We start from the raw sequence: 21644 nt of genomic DNA, 5'->3' as shown, positions 1-21644 counted from the left end.
ATGGTATTCAGGGCCTGGGTCTGAATTAGGCTTTAACAACTTATAATAATAATTTAAATATTAATGGATAATTGATTCATGAGCTTCCTGGAAAAAAAATCACTCATATCACAGAAAGGCAATGTTGTGGTTATGAAATTCTGCAGTACCATGAGGTTGATCACCTTCCTACCCCTGTTGCTAACCCCCTATACAGAGTCTGGGTAGAGGTAGTAATTTGAGTAGAAAAGTGAAAGTCATACACAGAAATATTCCAGGCAGCTTCATATGTTTTTGGTTTTATTTTGAAATCTGAAATCTGATCAATCCAGGACAACCTAGATACCAATTAAAACCTAACGGCCTGGAGGAAGCCAGAGTATCACAGGGCACAGGGAGACCATAAAAAACTCTGAAATTTGATTTCTTAGAAAATGTGAGTATCAAATAAGACTGATAATGAACAAAACAAATTAAATACAGAAATGTACTTTAGTTAAAAAATATATTCAAATAATGTACAGTATTTGTAGTTAATAATTGGTTTGAAGCTCTTTTTACATGAATTACTACATCACTGAAAGGAAGTGATCAGCTGGTTTTTATCATTTAAAAAAAAAATAAAACTGGTAACAGTTCTGTGTCGGGTAACTTATCTACCAACAAAATGTCTGCTCGACATCTATCAAACCAGAAGTCTTTCACATGATTGTGTTGGCCTTAACATAACATTATAACACATATCATAAATGACTTTTACTTTTTGAATGAAACCTGCAGTTTTTGTATTTATTGAAATAAACCTGAATGCAAAGAGAAATCACTGGGTCATAAGGATTGCTTCTGCATTTGCTGTAACTGTTATGCGTACCTTACAGCCCTCACAGGCATGGACCCCATAGTGAAACCCAGATGCTTTGTCTCCGCACACGCGGCACTCGATGTTTAACGTTGATGCCGACGCATCCTCAGGAAACTTGGAGAACAAAGTGCTGTCAGAGTACTGCGGAGGTGACTCTGGTTCCAGCTTGATTGGGTCTGATGGAGAAAAAAATCAAAGAAGATAATCAGTATTCAAGAAAAAGGCAGTCTTTTAGTTGTTAGTAGGTGAATCTTCAAATAACTTGGATTACAGTCTTTCTATGAATCTCAATTATTTAATCTAGACAATAAACCATTATTTAGTTCACAGTGAGGGTTATCTACAAGAAAAAGCTTCAAGAGTGACTGAACATACTGTGTGTCTCAATCTCTCTTCTGTAACTTTGCATGTTTGTGTATTCCATGTTCGTCAGGTGCTCCTCATTTAGCGGCGAACTGATGTCGTAGGCCACACCAGCGGATGAAATGGAGGATACAAGTGGGGGAGACAGAGAAGAAGGGATGGAGGAGGAGGAAATGGAGGCATAGTCTGATGTGGACAAATGTTTCATGTCGAGGTAGTGGGGGCTGTCGTCCAGCTCTGGCAGGTCTGCTGTGCTCAAGCTGAAGCCAACAGGCCAAGCTAGGAGCTGCTGGGTGTCCACCATGTCTGCTGTGCAAACAGAGAAGATAAAAGCCATTCATGAGGGGAGAAGGAGGAAAAATGAAGCTAAGGAAAAGACTAAACATGAATGTAAACAACAAGCCCACATACAGCATTCCGCTGTTAGTTAATCATTGAAAATGCTTCAGAAAAGTTCAAAACATTGGGGCGTGCATGCACACTCCCATGCAAACACCATGAGGAGTAGTTGCAATCCTCCCGTTCATTCCTGCCGTCTGTTATCAAGCGAACTGGGAGGCAGTCTGTGTCACAGGGAGAACAAGACGAACTCTGGCACTCGGGAAACGTCTACTCTGCTCAAAACACTGTCTTCCTCTGATCCTGTTTGGGTGCCAAGAAGTATGATTGCCCAACTTAAGACCATGAAAAGGAGGCCAAGGATACATGACTTAGTATTAAACAAAAAGGACTAAACTTTATGGGTTCTGATATATCTAAAAACCTCTTTACAATTTAAATTTCACTAAGAAGTTATACGGAATTTCTGAAAAATGTTTCGTACACTGAAAATTTCAGTCTACAAAATAAGAGGTGCTTAGTAAATACTGTTAGAAAAAGTTCATTATCAATTTATTTATTCATTATGTTTATTTAGATTTCAAACTGAAGAAGCAAAGATATGCCAATTTGATTCATTGGTGTCAGACAACTTAATAAAAAAAAAGCAAAACACCTAAAATAAACTATTTTGGTTTTCATGTTTTTGTTAGCACAGATCCTTAAAGGCGTGGCCATCCCAAATGGTCAGACATTGGAGGAAAAAAGTCAGCCGAGGTGATCAAAGTCCAACCATCTCAGGGTACTAGTGTCCACATGAAAACAAACCAAATAGAAAGCTTTATGCCCCAGGGGTAAGTTTGCTCAAGGCTGTGGTGCAATGCAGAAATTCACAGTGCTTTAGGTGATTTTGCTCTCATCCTTCTCTTACTATGTTTAGCAAAATCTCAGAAAGCAAAGCCCAATTGGATCAATCAAATTTCCCAAAAATATGAATTAAATCATGTTTTTTGGTAAACTTAGATCAACATACTAATGAAGCATTAGAGTGGAAGATATACTTTTATACTTTTATATAAAAAGTATGTAAGTCATGTTTGCTGTTTGAAATAATAGTGCCCCACATTTCTAATTAAAACCCTTAAACATTGTTACTGTTACAAATGTTAGTGGATTTTATACAAAAGATCAACAAAAACTAGTTCATAACTGGAAAATGGAGAGAAAATAACGTTTTTAAAATGTACACATATAAGGATTCGGAGCTGAACCTCTACTCCAGTCTTATATCTGAGCATCAACCATGTCAAAGCTTTCAGTCTGTGCTGAAGAAAAAAACCTACCATCAGTATAATGCTGCCATGACCATGTGATAAAAACATGCTTTTTTTCCCCACCACACAGATTTTTTTGCATGTACGCCAGAAATGTCATATGATCTGACAGTAGCCTCTTCCACAATTTGCAGTTATGGAAAACCAAAGAGACTCATAAGGGCTTTTAAAATGAAAAAAGTATTCCACAACATTTATGGTGTTTTGTTTTAATTCAGCAATATTTTCTGACAAACCTTGAAGGCCTCTTACTGAAAAAAAAGAAAAAAAACTTGATATATTCATAAATAAGACAACCCTTTTTTAGTTATCTTTAAGGGGCGGTTGGCAGCACAGATTGTATTTAGTGGCATTAGAGTAAAAATGGCAGTGTACAAATTTTCGCCACCCCTTTTAGATTTTTATTTAAAGAAATGTTGTTAACTATGAGTCACCTTACTAGTAAGGTGACTCATAGTTCTCCTACTCATAGTTCTCCTACTCAACAATAACCTACCTGGTATGGTCTATCAAATGGATTCTAATAAAATAAATTCAAGACATTAGTTAAAATGTGACTAAATGTAAAAGAGTTAAAGGAAAAGAAAAAGTTTTAAAGAGGCATTAAATACAGAGGAATAAAGTGAGATTTAACAGTTTAAGATTAACTTCAATTTCTACTAATGCTGGCCATGATTTGAACCAAAGAAGCCATAAAAAGGAAAATACGCTGTTATCAATAAAGCTAAAGGGCTTTACGGTGAACATAACCTTTATAACCAATACAGATTCTTAAAATAGACCCCAATCAGCCATTCACAGGGTGATTTGGAACAGAAACATAGCACAGAATGCTAATTATGCAACAGGACGCAGCTAAAATAGTAATGCCCAGATGGCAGAGTTACACCAGGTACAGAATGACTTCCACTGGCTCCAAACATACTTGGCAAAACAACGCTGTGGAACAAACATCCTCTTCTCTCCAACACATATTGTTTCCTTTTTTCTGGTTTGGAATGTGGCAGTGAAAATCAGTGGGGGTCCACTTAAAATTCACATGGACTGAGGTATTGTTCCACTACAAGGCAGAGGAATAATGTGTGTATATTTGTATGAGCCCATTACTAATAATACCCAGAGAATCCTGCTTATTTTTCATTTTGTTGGATAGCTGCCAGCTGATAAAGAATTAAAATAGACCAAGGAAAAGCGTGACTTGTACTCTGCTTGGCATGAGGATTTTTGATGAAGAAAGAAATTTAGTGGGAAAGAGAGGAGGTCCAGAGGCAAAAAAAAAGACATAAAGCAGTGGGTGACAGAAAGCAAGTCCCTCTGCTACTGAAATGATTCAAACTACACTCTGGAGACTCTTAAAAAAAACCTCTCATCTGAGGAAATCCATGCTCTGTGCTCTACACAACATGGGAAAATAAAAAGGATGGTTACAGCAATCTGGCAGTTAAACCAGGCTTCTTTAATGATGTCGTAACTGAGTGTGAAAACAAGTTTGGGCTCAAACTTTTCTCCTGAGGTTTTTCATAGAAACACTGTAATGTAAAATCTTTTCAAGTTTTTTTGTCTGTGAGTATTGTGTAGGAAAACAAGCTGTCAGACAGGATAAAAGGTGACAAATGATTAGTAAGGGCTGTTTGGTTTGTCTTGCCTTAGCAGAAGTGTGTGCATGTCAGCACGTGTGTAGGAGCTGGATCAGTGTCTTCAGCACCTTCTCAAATTTCCACATGTCAGAGCTTGACTTCCATGTAGGAACACATTTTAAAGAACTACTTTCTATGATATGATGCACCAGTGTTGACACAATTGCAATGTTAAAAACCCGAAAGGGCCAGATAGTTATAGCAACTATGACAAACTACATTCACTCTAAATGTGTCATTCTCAGAGGGCAACTTTCCCAGAAATCTATTTGAAAGAAGAAGAATTTAAAAACACTTAAGTTGTTAATGTATTCTATATAAAAGCTGTACTATAAACTGTTAACTTCAAGAGGGACCGTGCCACGGTCAATAGAGATTGAAAGCAACCACTGCCAAAGAAGAGGTGAAATCAAGAGAATGTGAAATCTTCCCTAAGGGATGGAGTTGTGAAACAAATTTAATGTTTAAGAGGCTAGGATTTCTTCACAACAGCAATGACTTTTCCCCAAAAAAAGGACACAAAGAAAAAGGATAAAATGACTGAGCATAGTCTCTTTCAAAAGTGCTCACATATTCATGACTTTTCATCTTTTGTCACCTTACAAATACACTATTTTATTTGTAAAAGGAAAGGAAAATGAAACACGGTTAATGACATTTTTTGGGAGAAAAAATATATGTATTTGTATATTCGTACCATTCATCCTAATATGCCTATCAGAACCCATAGAAAAACTACCTTCAGCAACCATGGAATGAGTAGAGTCTATGTTTTATATTCATTGATTGGTATAAATGAGCTGTTCTTTTCATGGGAAGGTCATGGGAGGTTTGTTATTGGCAATCAAAAATCGGGCAATCAAAAATAATCAGAGTAGTGCTGCACAATTTTGCCAAACATCAAAACCACAAATTTTTTTCCTCCAACATTCTGTTTTTATTTTGATGTCCCTCTGCTTCAAACAAAGGCATAATGTTTGGCACCAGAATTTTTTTTTTTTCAGAGCTCTTATGTCACAGGATGATGCTACTGCATAGAAAAGTGCGTATTTCTAGCATTGCTCTGCATGCTAGCTGCAACATTGTCTTACATTATGTGTGAACAAGTGTTCAATTTACTATCCAAAAGTGCAATAATATGTCTGCAAACTCATTAAAAACCACGAATCCATCAAAACTGTCTGTAATCCAAGAGGTCAATGGCAACTGGTTGGGTGGGAGAATGTCAGTGTGATTACTGTGAGTGGAGTAATCCAAAACCTTGTACATTGACTAGACAATGGCTCTTGCACAAAGATAGTAATAAGAACACTCACTTTTACTAGCAGAAGAAGGGAAGCACATTTAAAGCTTTTGTCCCACATTACAAATTTTTTTACTGCGGAAAACAAAAGGTTGACCTGCAAACAATCCGCGTTTGGCTCCCGTCCCATTGGCAAAAAAAACAGTCTTAACCCCAGCTGTAAATCTACATGGCCTTTCTCCCCCCACTACGGTGTGTCTGATGACGCCACTACACTGAGGTAGAATTGATGAAGTCATCAGTGTGAAAGAAATAAGGAAAGTAAACAATGGAGAGCACCATGGAAGGAAGCCACTGTGCTTTATTGTTTTTCTCTTCTGTCTGTCTGAATCTCTCTCACTAGTGCTGCACCATATTGAATGAATGCAAGGCCAGTTGGTTTTGCTCAAATTAGCGGATCTGATTTTCTCACTGTATGCCAATCAGACCGTTGGAAGGCGATTTTAACCTGGGTCGTTTGCTGCGTGGTGTGACACGGGTCAGTGAGCCATTCCCACTGCCACTAAAAGTCACTTTTTCCTGGTTTAAAAAGGTTTTTTGGCCAGTGGCCATCACCCTGAACACACTATCCTTCCAGGGAAACACGGTGGGGGGAACATTATGGTTTGGTGAAGCTAATTTTTTTGCAGAACAGGAGAGCAGTTCAGAGTAGGTGTAGATATGTTAGAACACAATACTCTACTGGAAGAATACCTGTTCCAGGCTGCCAAAAGATACACAGATATCAATGCAGAGGTTCAATTTCCAGCAAAGCTATAACTAAATTCTCCAGATCCAAGAAGAAACATGTCTTAGAATAGTCCATTCAAAGCCAAGATCTAGATCTCATAAATTCTAAGTTCTATCATTACTTAAATAGTTGAGCTTCAGCTATCTTTCAAAGAAACACAAAATTCTAACCTCCGAAAATAAAATGCAAGAAAGCCGAGTAGACCTGCAAGTTTAATTGCCGTGAAAATAGCAACTGATTTAAGGTGGATGCATTCCAATGTAAAGAAATTTGCAGTCATATACATCAATCTATCATATAAAGTCCCAATCAATAACATTTAAATTTGGTCGTAATTCATGTATATATGGAGGACCAGTTCTATCATATTTAAAAATAAATACAGAAATAAATAAGCATACAATTAATTGCCCCCAAAATACAATAAACCAATAAATGCAGGTACAAATTAAATTATACAGTGAGACATAAATGTATATATCTCTTAATTGGCATCTTTATTTATTCACCTTTGTGATAATTACCTTATTTATTTATGCGCATTTTATAATATTTTTTGGTCTGTTCTCTTCTTCCTCAGTATTTTTTTTACCCTATTTTAATGCTATTTATTTCTGCCTGTCATTTTTACATTTCTGTTTGCATTTCTGCCTCATTATGCAAACGAGGACGGGCTGTGTCTTAGGGGGTCAACTTCTGCCCATTGGTTTAAACATACATTCAATCTGGGATCCCTGAAAAGTCATTGTTGAAAAGTTATGTGATTAAGATGTTGAACATAAAAAAAAACAAGTCAGAAATAATAGCAATAATAAATAGAAAACAAGAGTTCAAAAGCTTTCTACAACACACCTTAGAAACTAGGATTATTTCAGTCAAAGAACTCTATAGCTATCCAAGGAACTTTTAAATGTCAATGAGGCTAAGATTTAAAGCAGCCTTGCCTACAATATGTGGGTGACAAAAAGAGAACCTGTCCTGCTGCATTTAAGCATTAGCATGCTTATCTTTCCTACTGTACTTAAACAAAAAACTACCCACCCTGTTTCAGGGTGAGGACTAAACAGCTACAATCCCCACACTCAACACATTCAGATTTTTTTTTTTTCTGATGGAAAACCACAGAAGAAACCAATATAAAAAAAAAAGGTTAAGCCTGGCAGAGTGACAAGCAGGTACCACTGCCTTCACAATGCTATTATTGGCATGTTGTAAAGTATTTCACCTCTAGAAAAGAGGATGCTATTTTCCTCTTCACTCCTTTAACAAGTAAGCCATCTGTGTTGTCAAAGGTGATTCTTGAAAGTTTTTAGTTGTGTGTGCCTGTGTGCTTGGCAGGTAGTGAAAGCGAGAGAGGTAGCGCTCATCTTGAGCTCTGTGACTTCCTGACCTCTTCATGTAAAACAGCATGTGGTTCAGTGTCAGTGACTAAAACAAAGATGCCCGCCTGCATGTCTGCTTTGCAGTCCCCACATTTTCTTTGAAAAGATTAGAGACCTTGATTTTTGCCTGATTAGTCCCGCATTAGGAAACTGTGGGACTCTGGAAACATGTTGTGTTGTAAGAAATCTTCTTGTGGTTTGTCTGACTAAGCAGTGCAGATTTTAAAGTAAAAAGCTTTTCGTGTCATTGGATGATAAAGTAAAAGAAAAGGCAAAAAAAAAAAAAAAAACATGTCTGCGTTACTCTTCAGGAAACTGCCACTTTTCTGTTCTGCTGGTGTGAAGCCACTAGAGGCAGATTCACCAGAAAGGGCCTTCCCCCTTCTCTAGTTGAACGATCAAACAGGTGAATATTGGAAAACAAAGTGTCAAGTGGAGGTCTGGACTGCCCTAATGACAAGACCGAAAGTCTACACCGAGTCTGAAAACCCACCTTGTTGATTGGCAGAGAACTTACTCATTTAGAGCGTTCTGAGCTTGGCATTGTGGGAGGATGGAAACCACAATTTCTGTCTGCCAGACAACCTGTCTCTGATTTCAATTTGATTTTTCATACTCAAATCTCCTTGTTTCAACTTGGTAAACCTAAAATCTGACCCGACTTTTAGAATTATCTTGTCAGCTCTTTTCTTGTAACTGAAATGTGCCATGCAAATAAACCTTATACACACGACCGTTTATTACGGTTTATTAGTTGAAAATGTGCATCACAAGTATGGCAATATAGGCCAAACTTTTATATCACAGTTTTAAACATGATGTATTTTAAAAATGTATCCTCTTTTTTTTTTTTGGTTGCATAAACAGACTCTGACTCCATACCAAAATAGTAGTGTCTGATTTTTTAAAATTACTCCCATCCTACCTATTCTATCACTCCTGAGGGGGAAAGCCTATCAAATGTGCATGCATTAGCATGCGACAGCGCCGTTGACCTCGTGTACAGCTCTCTTCATGATTTGTCTCAAAGACACAGTCTTAGCAAAAAGAGTTATTTACATTTCAAAGTAAATAGTATGACCTACAATGAATACTAGAAAACCTAAGCTCACTGCATAAACTCCAGAAGTGTGCATGTGCAGAAGGACACTGATATGGCACGCACAACGGCATAAGGCGAGCATGTGACAAATACTGGCATTTGGGACAAAACAATAGATAAGATGATCCTGCCAGAACCCTAACGTTAAAATACACAGACAAAAATACTTCTTATAAAAACAAAACTTAAATATCACTAAAAAGTATACAGTACACTAGCCACATTAATGGGTTTGAGTTTGAAACTAAACTGCACACATTTAAGTATTTAATCTAATAACCAACTATATATTAATGCTGAAGCAACAGCAAAAAGCCTTCTAAAAATAAGCAACCCAACCACACTGTTAGCTGTAGATATTTCAGACATCATACCAGTTTATTTTTTATTACAAACTATTGCAATGGAAAGACGGATGAACTGTACCAGAAGCATGAAGCTTACATGAATGAATTAAACATTTTGCTTCTTCTTTATTTTTTTTTAGACAAAACTGTGCTAACTCAGGTGTCAACAGGTGATGTGAGCACACTTATGCAACGAAAAATATTTGTTTTCTTTTGCTAACAGTGAAATTATGACGGAATATTAGGGCCAGGCTAGAGATTTTATTTTATTCTTTAATTTTATTTATTTTTTATTTCGAGAATAAAGTTGTAACATTACAAAAATTAAGTTAATAATTTTATAATATTATGATATTACGAAAATAAAGTCAAAATATATTGAGAATAAGGTTGAAAAATAACGAGAATGAAGTCATTATACCACAACCTCTTTCAGAAAGAAAGCTTTGAGCTCCGACCAGCATATGAAGGCCGACCAGCACCACCAAACAGAAACCATAATGTTACCATTTAATTCTCGTAATTTTATGACTACTATCGTTGCGATTTTATTCTCATAATTGTATGACGTTATTATGGTAGTTATATGGCTTTATAGTCAAAATAAGAGAAAACAATCTCTAGCCTGGCCCTAATACTCCGTCGTACTGAAATAACCAGGGTAGAATGTAGAATAAAATCCATACTAATGTAAAACACAAAACAAAAAACACAAGCCATGCCTTGAGATCATATAAAATACATGTTAGGTACATACTGGCCTCTCCCTCCATTCTTAATATAAGTTTTGACATTTCAAATGTTCCTTTTTTGTTGAAATTGAGAAATTGAGACGTGTTATAAAGGAAGGAAGGAAAAATCAGAACATATCAGAGTTTGGTTAGACTAATGTCAAACTAATCAGCATCAGTATTGGCTTTCAAAACAACTATATTGCTTGCTCTCTAGACCCCATGCATTTGCAGTAAATCCTAATATGTAATGATGTGTTATCTAAAGCTGAAATAAAGTGCAAATCCACTTACATTAGAAAATATATGAAAAAATATATTTATTGCAGGTATCTTTTTAGTATCTGAAAGGTAATCATGAAAAAGACAAATACCGACAAACACACATAGTACCAAATGGTCCACTCACCCGTTTCTCCTACTTTAGAGACTGTACTTTTCTAAGTGACAGTGGCACTGTCAAGACAACTGTCGGTGTGTGCGCTTTTGTGTGCGTGTGGTCATGTTTTTCCTCAGGAAGTGATGACCATTAGAAAAGGAACTACACGCACACACATTTTCTTTCTCTGACAGTCTGGGCTCAGCAAAAGTTCAGACAGCGAACCATCATGTGGTCTGTGTGTGTATGGGTTTCAGAGTGTATCATGCCCGCTTCCTTTATTAATTATTAGTGATATCCATATCGCACATCCTTTTAACAGTCACCCTTTTAAATAGGAACAGGGTAAAGGCTTGTGTAAGAAGCGTTAAAATAGTTTTTTTTGATCACTGATTGTTTTATATGAATGTGTGTGGAGTGGTGTGTGTGTGTGAGGTGGTAGACATCAGATGCAGATGATTTCCTGTTTCTTCACTCTTAACAGTTAGCCTCATCATGCCCCTTTGGTTGCACTTCTCTTCCTAGCGACTGCTAGGAAAGGATGCTCTCACTTTTCCTCCAAAATGCAACATCTGAAACAAGCATACAAGCTATTTTATCTGATCTGTTCAACAGCTAAAGTTTTAAGTTGAGTTTGAACTTAAATCTATAAAACTGATGTCAAAACCTCTGTGTTCACTCTTACGGTATGCCAAAATTCCTTTACGGCTTTTGGTCCAACAGAATTACAACATATGTCTCTACAGCCGTAGTACTTTCACTCAATTCATGCATACTATCCTTTGCCGACTTAGTTGATAAGATCAGCTTAGCTGTAGAATTAGATTGCTGCACAATGCACACATTTAAGAATAAATTGTTTACTGCATGTAAAAAAAAAAAATTAAAAAAAGTATTTTTCACTTATAGGAGCCGTCTTTCACTCTGGGGACAAAAAGATTATTTATTTTTTCCTAAAAGCAGGATTAAATGTGCTGCCATCAGACAATAAAATGTGAGACATTCTGCAAAATTTAGTAAAAAAAACACACAAAAAAAACATCCAGAGATAAGTATACTTTTCCCTCTGTCTTAGTAACAGTAGGAGAAAGGAAAATGCTAAAAAAATTAATACAATTTTAGGAATGCACAAGAAAAATCAACTGGTGGATAAAAGGGATAGATTTTTTTGCCTGACCTTGATTCTCTTTTTTTCTGTGAATACACAGTAAATGCAACATAAATAAGGAGTCAGTGGCAACACTTTTATGTCGTTATTGTCTGAAAACATCTCTGTTAACTTTGTTTAATCTGTGAGATGCTTAAAAATAAAGTGAGAGGAAAAACACAAAAGGTGTAACAAGCTTCTAAATAGAAAACTGTCATTTATGCAGAGGCATTTTTGCTCTTTAAACAGGTAGCAGCTAAAACAGGGAAGGAGATAGTAGCAGATCACAGAAAGAGCAAGGGCTGGATATAGTAAAGGTTCATTTCAGCCAAATTTAAACCTGTAAAATTACCAAAAATAGCAGGCTCAATTCATTTACACTACTAGATACAAGAAACAAATATTTCACTAATCGATTGTACATTTTAAAAGTGCATAAAACCCAACTGTATTGCAAACCCCAAGTTGTGATTTTAATGCAAAACTGTCAACATAATTTAGGATATAACAATAATATTTGTCAAAAAAAATACAAAAAACTATTTTTAAAGGACACGACCTGAAAATCTTACTTCTTCACGTTGTGTACCTTGCTGTTGGGCTTCAGTTAAAAACTAAAAGAAAATCCAGATCGTGTAGTTTCTTGTTTTTTCTTTTCTCTCAGTTTGTTGTTTAAATTAGGAAAGCTCTAAAAATTCCACCCCTTGTAGTTACGTCATTGTATAAGTGTGCGAACATTGGCTCGACTTGCGGCCACCATTACTGTCTCTATTCCACCAGAAAGGGTAATTCCAACAGACAGGGACTCACCTGCAGGCGGTCGATAAATTGCTAAAGCTACTTCCACATCAACAAGCATTCTCAGAAGTCAATTTTTACCTGCATACGCTTTGAAAGAACAAAAGGGTATGAAAACAGAGCCTAATTAGGTTTATTCAAAATTTTTTCCCTCCTTAAATGCATTTTACATTTAAAACACCAGGTGATATTCCTTTAATTGTATGCAACTTAAGTTTAGCTCTTCAGGTTTTTAATTATACTGGAATGTGAGAATGGTTTGGTTTTTATACAACATAAACTAATTTTGAAAGTGCAACATACTGGGATGAGTTTTTAGGTAAATGGGATTAGTTACCACCCAAAACTTGATTTATGGCTGAAATGGAAATAGTATAGACATATTATCTATTAGGCAAAGCTATTTTTATGCAGCTGAATTAACTACGAGTTTAACTGAAGCCAGACATAACTCAAAGCCATGCATTCTATGGAAACAATGCTTGCAGCACTGCAGACTGCTTCACCTTTGGCTTATCTGCCAGCACTTTTAATCATAACTAATAGATCAGTTGAAAATAAGACTTTATTCGAAAGCAGAAGTAATCATTTTTGTCACAAACTTTAGCACAAAAGAACATGACAACAAAGGAATGTAAAGGTAGGTGTTTGTTTTTACCAGTAGTAGAATGCATTATTTTAATTTTTGATGAAATAAATAGCTTATCTCTGCAGCAGGTGCTTTCACCTGTCTGTTACTTTAGGGATGCATTAAAGAATGATTATGATTAGTAAGAGAAAACAAACATTTTGTGTTCATTATGCAGTAATAAAAGAAAATACACAGAAATCATATATTCCTTAAGCAGAAAAAACTACAAACAGTTTTCCCCAAACAGATGATGTGGCAGAGATATTGCTGTCAGGGGGTTAAAACAATGACCTCGACTGGATGTGACAATAATCCAGATACCAGAAGTTTCTCCACTATTTCGGTGCCTTATGTCATTTTATAGCAGTGGTCTCAAAATGAAATCCTTGAGGGGCGACGTTCTACAACTCAATAGCAGAGCTTGACCACTGCTATTACGGTAGGTATTTGATTCAGGTATGCAGGTCAAAGACACATCTTTAATTAACAGGACAGTGGGTATAGGTATTATGTCATTTTTTAAATGTTTTTAATTTTGCACAAACAAAGAGGGTAATTTCTCTTTCTTGCTCCTCCATATACTGATCTAACACATACTGATCCAATATCACCTGTGCACAGTGCTATTGTAAACACACTTCCTCTGATCTCTCCAACTCTACATGGTAACAGCCAGTAGTAAACACAAACCTTACTAAAGTAGGCTGGTCCACATTACTTCACCACCAGTTCTCCACTGGGCAACCAATCTTAGCAGATTACTGACAACATGCTAACTAATCACATAGTATAAAAGTTTTGCAGTATAAAAACACAGTAGCATCTTCAGAAATTTTGTTATATCTCTGTCAGATTTAGACAAAATTTAAATGCAAGTGCTTTATATACCATACTATACCACCTTTATTTATAAAGCCCTTTAAAATAATGAAGGGCAACACAGCGCTGAATATATACCAACTGAAAATAACAGTAATATTTTTGACTTCATTTTCAATTTATTTAATCATTTTATGCATTAATTCATTTAAAAGAAAACTAAATAACAAAACTAGTGCAGGTCACAACTGAAATCAAATGTTCAATAAAGCATTACTTATTCAACTCAGACAATTACAACCATACAAAAATAAATAAAAAAACACCATGTTCACCAATACACAGAAAACGAGCAACAAGAAAAAAATAAATAAAAACAACTATACATCAGCCTATCCACTGTCATATCGACTCATTGACATGACCTTTAGTTATTCTGTGGTTAAGTTTCTATTAACCACAGAATAAGTTTCAGCTTGCTTTAACTCACGAACAAGCTTATTCCACAAATCAACACCTATAATAGAAATACATCTTTCCATCATCGCTGTTCTGTACCTGGGTTTCTTTGAAAATATATGTTCCTTTTAAGTTAAACTCACTTTCTTTTTTAGAAAATCTGTTTTGAATGTTGTTTGGTAGAACTTTTCTATGTGCCTTATACATGAATTCTAAAATATTTTAAAATATCAATGCATTGATTAATTGTAATATATTTAACTTAGTAAATATCTGATTTGTGTGATATCTGTATCCACTTATAACTCGTAAGGCTCTCTTCTACATTAAAAAGAGTTTTTAAATGTGATCCATAAGCGTAATCCTATACCTCCAAACAATATTTCAGATATTGTACAATCAGTGAGTTATACAGAACGTACAAGGCTTTTTCATTTAGGAGTTCCTTTATTTTGACTAAAACGGCAAAAGTTTTCAATATTTTAAGTTTTAAATGATCAATGTGAGGTTTCCATATCTGTTGTTCATCGATGAGAACACAAAGAAGCTTGACCGTTTGTGCATATGCAATGTAAGCATTATCAACATATAATTGTGCATCAACGTTTTTGCTTACTTAGTAGTCTAAGTTGTCTAAGTCTAAGCCATTGCAAAATAAAATAAATGTAAACAACTTGGACACTTTAGTGATGTCATTGATATACAAAAGAAAAATTAAAATCCAAGGACCGAACCTTGTGGTATTCCACATTTAAAGTGGTATATATCTGATTTTTTTTTATTATTTATTTCCACAAATTTTTTTCTGTCCTTCAGCTAACTTTTTACCCACTTTTAGGCCACTGCTCTGATTCCATATTTATTTAACATGCCCAATAATTTTTCATGATCTACATTCTAAATTGGCTTTAATCTATCGCTGCTGAAATTTCCTCTACTACATAAACGGTTGCTAATGCAGTGGAGTGGTTAGATCAAAATCTGTACTGACTGTTACTTAATATATTGTATCTAGAAACAAACAGTTTCTCTATTAACTTTGAATATTGTGGAAGCAGTGATATTGGTCTATAATTTGAATATTTATGTTCATTGAATCTTCATGTAATATTAAATTAGATATGTAAATGATAGATTAGCAAAACATGAGATATTTAGAAAACTATAAAAAAAAATACATAGAATTAATTAAAATAAAAATAAAAAATAATTCAAGAACTATAAAGAAAATTGGAATTAATAGTCAACGTCTCAGGTTGTACAAAAGGCTTCTGCAAATAGGTGTGTTTTAGGAAGTCTATCTACAAGAGAGGAGGCCCGCCTGAAAGCAAGGAGAGATCTTTCCACAACTTTGGAGCCGCAGAGAAGGCAATCACCTCTTAAGGCAGGCATATTATTTCCCCTTTTTGGTCGATTTTTTTTTTAGTCGTGTGAGGCTTCTTTGGATCGGGCTGAGTTTTTGCTTCATCGTGTCGTGTAATATACAGGTCAAAACGAGGGGCAATCAGTCTCTCAAGACCCGGACGGGAATCGTACGGTTGGATAAAAACAACCATGCTTGAAATTCCGTCAGCCCTAATGATTTACTTTTATAAACAACTTTTAACTATTCAGCGTGTTAAGGAGCTGCTTAATTTATTTCTGTTCACAGGTACCGTTTTCCATACATACGGTAAAGGGATAGTGGCCAAAAAGTAGTCCTAACTGATATCAAAGTCTGACATTGGTGTGGGATGTTTTAAAATGGTTGAATCAGTCTAATGAAACACAGTGTTGTCTTTCTAGCTTAATATCCTTTGATCATTTGTGCCCCCGTACTGTACCAGAACCACTTGTTCTCCGTTTCTCAGCAGTAATACTGATGCATGTCAACTACAGATGGTAAAAGTTGCCTTAAAACGTGAATAAGTTCTTTAAAAATTCATCATAAAATGTACATGCAGCCGATGAAGAGAATTAAGTAAGGGGTCTATGTGGTCAAATCTATTTTGTCCTATTTGTGCTGATAATCTTATTTGTCACCAAATCTGACCTGACCTGAACCACTAAAGTACCCCTGACACCCAAACATTGCTCCAAATAAAAAAAATAAATAAAAATGTGATGATCAACAGTGTCAAAGGCAGCAGGTAATTCTAGGAGCACAGCAATGACACAGCCTCCTGAGTCAGTTTCTAAAAGCACATTGTTAAATATTCTAAGATAACAAGTTCTTCTAAAAATACAATTAGTTGGTTGTAAAACCCCTTTAGATAAAATGTAGTTTGGATATAGGCCTTCTATTTTTTAAAAGATCAGGGTTGGAAGCAGGTTTCTCAAAAAGAGGCACAATTACTACTCCTGTAAGATTAAAAGGAGCAACACCAGAGATCAGGCTTCTGTTTATAATTCAATGTCGAATTGGCGATAAAATGAGGAAATCCTTTTAAAAAAACAGATCGGGGGTAAGAACATTTTATACAAATATTATCTATATCTTTAAATTCATATTAAATGTTAATTTGCTATGATGTTGTATATATAACATGTAGGTATGTTGATTAAAAACAATCATCTTCATCGTACAATTGTCATTGTTTTATTCAAGAAAGGAATTTTGAAGTGTGACAAATATACTTTTAATCTAAGCACACAAAACATGTTTAGTTAGTCAAGTTAAAAATAAAGGGTTCATGTCATTAATATATCCAATGCATACAAGTCTGATACTAGAATGGCCATTTACAGCTTAAAATTAAATAAAGCCCAAAGTAACGTATTACCAGTTTAAGTGGCTAGATGTCAGCATAATATGAACAGCACGTTTACTTGACCAACTTTAAGTTCAATCGTCCATTATTCTAATTACTTATATCCAAATAGGTGGTAAATGACTTTCAAAGACTTTCAAAAATCTGACGATAATTTTAAGGGCCTGTAGTTACCCTGCATTTAGGGGAGAAACAATAGGAATAAAATTAACTCCCCAACTTGAAAAATGAAGAACAACAAATGTCCAGTGTCATTCATTTTAAGAAAGGTTTTCCATTTTCCTCTAACAACTGATTCAACAACTTCAGGGAATTTCTAATCTGGGATGATAGATGGTTTGCTCATGCAGGATTGTTTTCTTTGCACCACATTTTCAACAAAAAACACAATGTACAAAAAGCTCAAAAGCACGTATTTTCCTACAAAAAACATTATCCATAAAATAGTTATTTTTTCCAGTTAAACATCAGCAAAATATGAATCTCTTCGGAGACTTCCTAAGTTCTGGTAATAATTTCAGCTCATGCTGATTACATTTAGTCAAAAAGGATAAAGGTTTAATAGAAATTGTAACTGGTGTCTCTTGAATTATACTGAACCTTTTTGTTTTTTTGGTTGCTAGAACTGGTTGCCACACCAAAACCAGGCTGAACAGCATTGCAGCACCAGATGAGGGGAATGCAATGCTGAACAGTCGTGAGGTCACGCTTCAAAATATTTGTTGGGTTTTAACGACTCAAATAGGGAGCCCTGCACTGGAAACCAGAGACTGAAATGTAAAATCTTGCACTGTAAAAGTAGTTGCTACTATAAAATGGCTTCTATTTTTGATCCTGAACTATAAAAACTGTACATAAAAACCGGGACTTAAATTCTGATAAATCTCTTAGCGTGTATAACTAATATCTACAGTATTGTTATTACAGGAATAAACCACATCTTCATGTAAAAAAAATGGTCTAAAGTGAGGGAAAACTGTCAAAAAAGACCATTTATATCAAGTATTACAGCTGCTTTACAGCCTGCTTATAGCCAGTCTTTGTTTCTTTGTATGCTATTCTTTACATTTCAAGTGTGTGTATGATGAAATTCAAAATGAGTCAGACTTCATCCTAATGAGTCAGAATTCATTTTTAGCATCTAGTTTTGGTTTTTATCTATGTTTGCGCTAAAGAAAGTATTAATCCTTGAAAGTCTGTAAATACATTTGCAGGCTTTTTGCTTGGACCAACATTTGAAGTTGACAGCAATGATTCTTGCTATCCAATAATTCCCCATATCTTATCATTGTCTGGATTAGTTGTTAATGCTTTGGATAGAGTTTGCTTAACATTTTGTCCCATTAACTATTTGTTCCCAATTCCTACCCCTTTTTAAAAAAACACAGTTCTTTCGGATAAGTTAGTGTGATACATAACATATGAGGTGATCTGGTTTTATTCCTCTCAGCTAATTAATTAACTTAGTAACCACAAAATCTTAAAAGAAGTGCGCATTTAAGCTGAAATATAGTAATATTTGTAGAGCATAAAAATTTGTTTTTTTAGACTCCAGAATATTATCCACAAACTGACCGGGTGAAAACTTATTTTGGAATGTTTCCAACCTCATCTTTAGGGTACAGTTGTTTCTGTGAAGAAATAATATAAAATTTGAATCAAAGTATTTAGTCATTTGAGGATTCATCCTAACACATCTGCCGTTTTCAAACGATTTAGGAGTCTGTTACTGATGAAATGCACTTTAAGATTTATGTATGAAAACTAAATAAGGAATATTTCCTCATTACCAGCAATTCCTGACCTCTGATCTTATCTACAAGTCATACTTTGACCTTTGAACATAACGTTTTACAATCTCTACTCTAAGCATGATCATCTAAAGTAAAGGGGCCAAAAGGGCCAAAAGCAACGTCTAAGTGGACAGCCTAAAGAATAACAAAACAAAAAAAGGACTAATATGAAAAGGTTATATGATTTTTTTCTAGAATCATAATAATAGGTGGTAAAATCATAGTGATTAAGATGTGACTGATCAATGTAAAAAAAACAAACAAACAAAAAAAAAAACAACAGAAATCTTTGAATTTTTTTATTGTTGATTCAAGTTAGAAAAAAAAGTACAGACAAAAAGTAAAGTTTAGAGCTGGAGTTTAAAGTTGTTTTTCTGAAAATGTTAAAAAATGAAAAACTAATCAAATTACTCAGAGGACACATCAACGACTCATTAAACAGGTAATAAAATAACCTAAAAAAAAAAAAGTGCTAAATTAAGTTAAAACTAGCAGCCATGGTGCAATTTAAAGAAAATATTACTGTTTACCACTGAAACTGTTTATGCTTGTCTATCTGGAGTAAGACTAAGACAACAATTTGGAAAATAAAAATTATGCCTACAGTATTAGTCTATAGAGGTAGTGTGAAGGTCACACAAGGTCTAGAGAAATGTATGTAATAATTCTGCTCTGTATCAGAAAATCCTGAAAAAGTACACCCCCCATAGCCCCAATACGTTTGGGACCTGGAGGTCAATCTTGCTACAGCATGATGACACAAAGCACACCAGCAAGTACATGTCTAAATAAATAACAAAATCACTGTTTGGAGTGGCCTACTCAAAGTATGGAATAAAATCTGATTGTCACGCTTTGAAGAAAAGCATCAGATGTTTTTAACACTTATTGATAGTTGTGGCAATCAGTTGATATCAGTGCAGCAAAATGAATACCTGCTTAAACAGTTATTAGATTCACAGGGCAGCTACTATTTACAGAGGTTTGTTTAGTAAAAGAAAATCATATTTTGAAATCTGCTTTTTGTAAAAACACTATTGTTCTCATATAAAAGGTGCTTGAAAATCTGTCTAATAATACTGAATTTGACAACAAGGCAAAACCAAATTAAATTTATGAGTAGATGTACATCTTTTCAGTACTATATTTAAACAGGAAGCTTACCAGATATAAAAACAATCAGACTGGCACCTGTTTGAATTGACTTCAGAATATGAATCAGTTTTCCTGTTGAGACCTGATCAGGTGTCTAATTGGTGGAAATGCTTTTGTTGTTTACCTTTTTCTGGAACATCTGTGTGAGCTGGAATTGATGGAATCAAGACAGTGCTGGTGAACATGTCTTGAGTGTTAGTATCTGCATCTTTTTCTGCTTTCTGGGAATCTGAATTTCCACAACTATCTGAGGACACGAACCTTCCCCTAATTCCCTCAAATAGTTAGGAGTTAATGGTTGATGAGTCTCTAGAGTCCCTAGAGCTTCCTCACTGGATAAGGGGAAGGAGTGGTGCATGATTCAAGGTCTCAGAAACACACACACAACTCAGACATGGTCATAGACATGCACAAACATACACGTTTGAAAGAAGCTGCACATTCAGGGAACAGGTGATTAAAAAGGATAACAGAAAGCATCATAATTAATTTGAAGAGCACTATCTAGAGAGCTGTTGTTGGCATCATTTCAGAACAGGTTAAATATTACTCTGTTATCTTAGCTAGATAAATGTGTTTTGAGGCATGCATTGAGAGTAAGGAGGGTAAAACAGTAGGAAAGGGGAGAGGTCGAACGTGGGCAGGGTCAGGCCCTTTTACTCGAAGCAAAGAGGAAAAGACGGGAGTGAGCTGCTGCTGTTTAGACAGACAATAAGAAAAGACACACATGACCTGTCTCTGATTTACTGAAAATATATTTGAGTTTAGGTGCTGAGAAAGGTGTACATACAGGAAATGTATTTTAAATCATCTATATACAGCAGAGTAAGATTTAGAAGGTACCTTAATGTGTAAATCATATCTGAGCTGCAACAAGTACTGGACTTATACATTTAAAAGTACATTACATGATAAATAAAACAAAACATTGGTTGCAATTGCACCCAGGGTGGCAGTGTGGGGTTAAGGGTCTTGCTCAGGGACCCAGAGTGCAGACTGTGGGGATCGAACAAGGTACTTGCAATCTTCTCAAAGCATAAACGCAATGCTCTAACCATTAGGCCAACAGTCCACTACTGTGTCAGAAACTCTAGAAAAAAATAATTAAAACTGAAATGAATTTCCATGTTCTAGTAACTGTTAAATTGTCATTCTTTTGTGAATGTTTTGGAACTCTAGCAACTCTGCATTCAAGAGAAACTTCAGGAATGACCAGCTTCCACTCTTCAGAACTTCAATTAGTAATGAGTTGCTATGTACAGTATGGATCAATTTGACACAGATGTTCATTCTGACATACTGTCGCTAGGTTGTAACTCAGATGTCACAGCTTTATTAATCTGATCCAAGAAGGATAATCAATTAAAAAATATCTTAAACAGCAGAAAATAAATATTGTAGTTATTTTGATATGTATCCATAGTTACACTTAAGGAAAGAGTGACAGAACAGTGGTGAATTTATTAAAGCTGTGCTTACTTTAAAGCTACAGTGTGTACATTTTAGCGACATCTAACGTCCAGACTGCAGACCGCAGCAACATGAACATCTCCCCCCCACCACCGAAGACAAAATGTCTTCCACGACGTCCGCATCACCTACCTTCTGTGATGAGGTTTGTTTAC

At 35.3% G+C, this 21644-nt stretch overlaps 1 protein-coding gene across 2 annotated transcripts in view; it reads right to left on the bottom strand.

The window, feature by feature from the left end:
* Positions 1 to 21644, bottom strand: part of pparg (peroxisome proliferator-activated receptor gamma) — a 58401-nt gene that overhangs the window by 24851 nt on the left and 11906 nt on the right. The window contains exons 2-3 of one of the 2 annotated variants that reach the window (XM_015379176.1): positions 1217 to 1513; positions 851 to 1017 (exon numbers count right to left, since the gene is read on the bottom strand). In XM_015379176.1, coding sequence (XP_015234662.1) covers positions 851 to 1017; positions 1217 to 1513 — 464 coding nt within the window. The remainder of the gene's footprint in view (positions 1 to 850; positions 1018 to 1216; positions 1514 to 21644) is intronic. The other variant, XM_015379177.1, reaches the window with a different exon arrangement.

This window comes from Cyprinodon variegatus, unplaced genomic scaffold (assembly GCF_000732505.1).
Source record: "Cyprinodon variegatus isolate N-32 unplaced genomic scaffold, C_variegatus-1.0 Scaffold186, whole genome shotgun sequence".
Classification (NCBI taxonomy): domain Eukaryota; kingdom Metazoa; phylum Chordata; class Actinopteri; order Cyprinodontiformes; family Cyprinodontidae; genus Cyprinodon; species Cyprinodon variegatus.
This window is presented reverse-complemented; position numbering and strand designations above follow the sequence as displayed.